The sequence below is a fragment of the Perognathus longimembris genome, chromosome 6 (assembly GCF_023159225.1).
Source record: "Perognathus longimembris pacificus isolate PPM17 chromosome 6, ASM2315922v1, whole genome shotgun sequence".
Taxonomy (NCBI): domain Eukaryota; kingdom Metazoa; phylum Chordata; class Mammalia; order Rodentia; family Heteromyidae; genus Perognathus; species Perognathus longimembris.
Window position 1 is genome coordinate 27,477,386 of NC_063166.1, and position 3,628 is coordinate 27,481,013.

General features: G+C 38.5%; 1 protein-coding gene across 1 annotated transcript; it reads left to right on the forward strand.

Moving 5' to 3' along the window:
* The first annotated feature begins 2,163 nt into the window (after window positions 1-2,163).
* On the forward strand, window positions 2,164-2,548 carry LOC125352255 (short coiled-coil protein-like). The gene has a single exon (XM_048347373.1). It carries the CDS (start codon window positions 2,195-2,197, stop codon window positions 2,441-2,443), a length of 249 nt encoding a protein of 82 aa, XP_048203330.1. The 5' UTR covers window positions 2,164-2,194; the 3' UTR covers window positions 2,444-2,548.
* The last annotated feature ends 1,080 nt before the right edge of the window (window positions 2,549-3,628 follow it).

The following is a 3,628-nucleotide window of genomic DNA, read 5'->3' on the forward strand; positions in this document are numbered from 1 at the left end:
ATACATACACACACAAATTATTTGTCCAAGGCTCTTGAATTCATTACAAGCTGTGAAAAATACGCAAAGCCAACTATACCTTCTAACAGTTTAACTCAAGGCACAAGAGGACACCAGTTGTGTTTTCTAATATTTGAAATTAAAGTAAATAAGTCAATAGGTTTGTAATCACACCTCTATCTGAATTCCAACTTAGAAAAGGAAAAGTTCTTATAATACCAGAAGTGTGTTCATATTTGGCATGATCGCCAGGAAGATCTTTTGAACTCGCAGGTCAGTTAAACACAATTTGTGTGTTTCTACTCTTTTAGAAGTCACAACAAGCAACCTCTCAGGAAGCCCAGCTACTCAGATAACCATGGCACTTCTCAGAAATGATTCCGTTTACAGGGCTGTCCTAACAGTGGCATTCTGTTTATCCAGGCATCTGGGAATGATAACAAGGCTGGGTACTATCAAGATGTCACCTTCATCATGATGCTGTGATGTGGTAAGAACAGTGCTGTTTTTCCTGCTGTGGTTCCCAGGCTTTCATTTAGAAAACAAGACATCAGCTTTGTGGACTCGGATGAAGCAATGTTGAAAGACATTATTCATGGAATCATGGTAGTCACAGACAGAGACTTACATATGTCTTTTTTTTTTTTTCCGTCCAGCTGAATGACACCAGCCATCTGCCAGGGGCATAGGGGACTGCTTTCTGACTTGAATGTTCTAGATTACTATTTTGTCAGTTTTAACACTAGCTTGGTTCATGCCATGCAGACCTCAGTCCTTACATTCCCAAAGGGAATACAAGTACCAGAGAGTCACAAACCAATTTGGAGAGCACTATAATTAGTGGAATAAATTTAATATTATAAGCACACAGAAGAAGGTGGGGGGGAGTAGGAAAGAATTGGGAGAACATTTTATTTGCATTGCCAAGAATTAGTATGTTTCCTTACAGAGAAATGTAAGAAAAATGCCTCCGTTTATCTCAAACTGAAGTGGAAACAAGAAGGATGAAAACTACAGCAAAGTTCAAGGATGATAGGAAATCTCTCCATGTGTATGCTTGGAGAATAATGAAGGGGAATGGGCATGTAGAACAGTAGATTGTGGCAGAACTGAAATGATCTTGCTGTTACAGTGTGAATTGTGAGAAGGATTTTGAATTTTATCCTGAAGGCAATAAAGAGTCACTCAAGTGTTTTAAGAAAACTAGCAGAAAGATAAAATTTATCACTCAGGGAGATCACTCTGGCACCGCTTAGAAGAATTGGAGGGAAGCCAGAATAGAAGCACAGATTCATGAGGAAGATCTGATTCCATACCAGGCAGGGGATGAAGAGGTGTGAGACTGAGTACTCACTCATAGGAGGTGGATAATATGAGGCTAGAACTAATATTTGAGGAAAATGGTGAACAGAAGTTGCTGTGGCTTGGTTGTAAGAAATGAGAGAAAGTAAACTTTAAAATTAAGTCAGTAAAGAAATTTCAGGCAAGATAATAAGTCAGAAGTAAGTCCAAGTTTGAACAGTGGATACATGGCATTTATTTAATAAAGGAGAAAGCATATATCCAGAGAAAATCTCTAGGAGGGAAGGGAATATTACAAATGACAGCAGAGAGAAATGATTAGCTGCTCCTACTGGTGCAGAAGTTGAGTAGGATGAGAGTTGAGGTGGCTCATTGATCTGTCGCCGAGGAGAATAAAGCAATCCAAGTAAAGATAGTCAACATACAAAATTGCCATTAATAAAAGCTTGTGAGTGTGTGTGAGTGGTGAGAAGCACAATTGTATGGTTGTGTATGTGGGTTTGTATTTTTTTAAGATGAAAATCTGAGCTATTTTTATGCTGAACCTGTGGAAGAGGATGGCAATGCTCAAGAGAATACAAATAGTAACATTATAGGTTCTAGGTCCGGTATGAATGGTCAATGATTTGAAGAAAGGCTTGTTTCCTCAGAGAGGAGGAGGGCTGCACTCATCCTTCCAGGAGACTAGGTGCTGGGGTGCTTGTGACAGAAAGACTGTTGAGTTTCCATGACATGAAACAAGCTAGTCTCTGGCCAGTAAATAGAAAAATAGATGTAGAGGAGGAGGGCGGAGCTGGCGGCGCTGGTTGGTCTGCTGGGATCCCGCCCCTCCTGCCCCCTCGGACGACCATTCATGGGGGTTTCTGGTCTCAGGAGCAGTTCGGTGGCCAGGATGATGAACGCGGACATGGACGCAGTTGATGCTGAAAATCAGGTGGAACTGGAGGAAAAAACACGACTTATTAATCAAGTGTTGGAACTCCAACACACACTTGAAGATCTCTTAGCAAGAGTAGGTGCAGTTAAGAAAGAAAATCTGAAGCTAAAATCAGAGAACCAAGTTCTTGGACAATATATAGAAAACCTCATGTCTGCTTCTAGTGTTTTCCAAACAACTGACACGAAAAGCAAAAGAAAGTAAGGGATTGAGTTCCCTTCTCGTTTATGGCTCTCTCCCTTTCCCTCTCTTCTTCCCTTCCCGCTCCCTCCTTCTCTTCTCCCTTTAAAACTTGGGTAGATTCCAAAAGTTACAAGTACCATTGTTTGTGGCTTCCTTGAATATTTATGAAGATAATGTCAAATCTAGGCAAAATTATGTATGTACCCACTAGCCATTGTGTGCCTCTCCTCCATCTTCACCCCCTCCCCACTCCCCTTCTCCTAAGTCAAGATGGGTTACACATTTGTAAAAATACTTGGAATAGTAATCACCCTGATAGTAACCTGATCTGTAACTCCTGAAGTTAACCAAACCCTTGCCTAAAGATTCTGATTTGTGCTTTCTAGTAATGGAACAGGACTGCTGGTTTCTCTTTAACCAGTTGAAAACAGATTGGGGCTATTAAGAGGATTTTAATTTGAAACTAAATTCTCAAGTTATTTGTTTAAAAAATTGTTTTTGCACTAAATAACCCACTTGGTACCTGAAAAGATATGAATTTTGGTTATGTATCTATTAGAAGTAGAAAATCTTGGAGGAATAGAAATGGTAGAAAATAACATGATAAAAGTAGCAACCTACTCGAGATATTTTCACTCCAGACTCGTATTATCTCTGGCACAGAGCAGACCTTCTGGGGGAAATGAATGAATGAAAAACATATATATATATATATATATATATGAAAATGGATGAAGTTTGACTGATCTTACAGAAGCCACATGCTATACCAGCTCTAGGGTTTGGTTCCAAGGTTTATTTGTTGTACCCAGTCAATTGTTACCAAATTCCTTGAAGAGTGTATTAGTATTAGAATCATGAACGAGAGAGTTTTATATGTATAATTAGTAAACTCAGTATTTTTATCTCACTCTTTCTGTAAAGTCAACTAATAGGTTTGTAGACTGTTAGTCATTCTTTTAACAATTTTTAAAAATTCAGTTCATACATTCCATTTGGTAAAAGAATCAATATCAGAGGTAATATTGATATTATACTAGGAAAGGAAATCCACTAATAGAGCTTGTGGTTATTAGGTTTGAACTACTTTAATCATGGGATAATCTTCTGTGTTAGTGTGAGATTTGATGAATGACTTTAACTATATGAAGATGTACTACTCATACTGCAAACATTTTGCATACCTTTTGTGACTTAATTTTACAA

Bases quoted from the DNA above. Each gene is read 5' to 3' on its own strand.
- LOC125352255 (XM_048347373.1), top strand. From the start codon at position 2,195: ATGATGAACGCGGACATGGACGCAGTTGATGCTGAAAATCAGGTGGAA.